This window comes from Lottia gigantea, assembly GCF_000327385.1.
Source record: "Lottia gigantea unplaced genomic scaffold LOTGIsca_2725, whole genome shotgun sequence".
Lineage (NCBI taxonomy): Eukaryota > Metazoa > Mollusca > Gastropoda > Lottiidae > Lottia > Lottia gigantea.
In genome coordinates, this window is record NW_008708862.1 from 1 (window position 1) to 1,548 (window position 1,548).

Consider the following 1,548-nt stretch of genomic DNA (forward strand, 5'->3'; position numbering starts at 1 on the left):
TGTTTGTTAAAGAAGCTCTAGGGAAGAAGAATATTCGGAAAAGTCGAAAAATTGTGGAGCGTGAGGCTTTGAACCTACTCAAGACAGACGATACCATTGTTTTCAAAAAGAGTGATAAAGGTTAATGATGTGTCATTTTGAATCGAGATGATTATATTTCATAAGCTGAGCATAAACTGAATAATCCTAAGCATTGTGCTGTTTTGCAAGAGCCGATTTTCAAAGAATTTGCTACAAGGGAGTAATTTATCACTAACCGTGTCTGTAAAGGTGGATTAAACGCTGATATCCTTAAAACAATGATATGCTGAAGGAGGTATGTGTAGAGAGTGGTGCTAAATTGATTCAGACATTCGACATTATAAACAAAAGAACAAAAACATTTGGCGAGACGGCATTCACCTATCAGATACAGGTACAAGTCAGTTAGTCCAACTGTATCACAAACAGGTGAATATCATCAAGCAAAGTGTACGCCGTAATGCCTGTTTCAATTGTGATATCTCAGGATATAATGTGTCATCTTGTAGGATACTTAGTAAAGTTGTCTGCTATATTTGTGGTCAGACTGGACATAAATCATCTTACTGTAGATACAGGAATCAACCCAGAAACACCTATAGTTCTTACCGCTAAAATGAATACTAGGGGCATGGCAAAGACCTCACCGACCACAACTCATTATCAATACTGCTACCGGTAACTGTTGAATATGAGAAAGAAGTGTATCAATCTTTCATACATAATATGGAAGAATATTGGTTAGGTGTTTCAAATACTGTAAATCCAGCGAATTCCCTTTTCAGTCCTTTTGTTTCTCGCACCAAAATTAGGTCTAATTTCTGTCGTTCACCCACTTCGTTCAGCATGTCCTCAAATGACCTTAATTCAAACAATACTTGCTGGTTTACAGCTATCATCTGATTTAAAACTTAATGATGGTTGTAAACCGAGTCATGCTGAGCAAGATAGACTGGACAGAGCAGGAGATGTTTGTCTTGAATATGAAACTATTTCAAACGTTGCCCTTTTCTTTTCAGTCTCAGATTCTCACATTCCAACAGGTTTGTCCCTGAAAGACCTTTCCGATGTATTTGCACCTCCTACTTCATCTATAACCAACCTTTTAAATAAGGTGAGGGTAAATCTGATTACAACAATGGGAATATAAATGTCAATCGATTGATTACTAAAAAGGAAAACAAACTTGATGAAATGCGTAAAGTCATATTTCAACCAGAAAATAATATCAGTATTATGGGTTTTACCGAAACTTTTCTACATGAATTAATATTAGATGGCCTGCATGTTGACGATTATGTTCGTGAAAGAAAGGATCGATTTTGTCAAGACGGGAGCGGGATTTTATTTTATATCAAAGATACAATTAAATATCAAAGATACAATTAAATATCAAAGATACAATTAAATATCAAAGATACAATTAAATATGAAATGCATGTTGAATTTGATGACTTTGAAGTGATTTCAGGTTAACTCACTCAAATAATTTTGTGTCTAACTAATTGTATTTTTCCAGATAGTTTA

The 1,548-nt window shown here is 34.8% G+C and overlaps 1 protein-coding gene across 1 annotated transcript in view; it reads left to right on the forward strand.

The window, feature by feature from the left end:
- Positions 1-304: 304 nt before the first annotated feature.
- LOTGIDRAFT_176706 (hypothetical protein) overlaps positions 305-1,548 on the forward strand; it is a gene marked incomplete at both ends in the record, with an annotated part of 3,497 nt that continues 2,253 nt past the window's right edge. Inside the window, 2 exons of the mRNA XM_009056386.1 lie at positions 305-415; positions 914-1,064. Coding sequence (XP_009054634.1) covers positions 305-415; positions 914-1,064 — 262 coding nt within the window. The remainder of the gene's footprint in view (positions 416-913; positions 1,065-1,548) is intronic.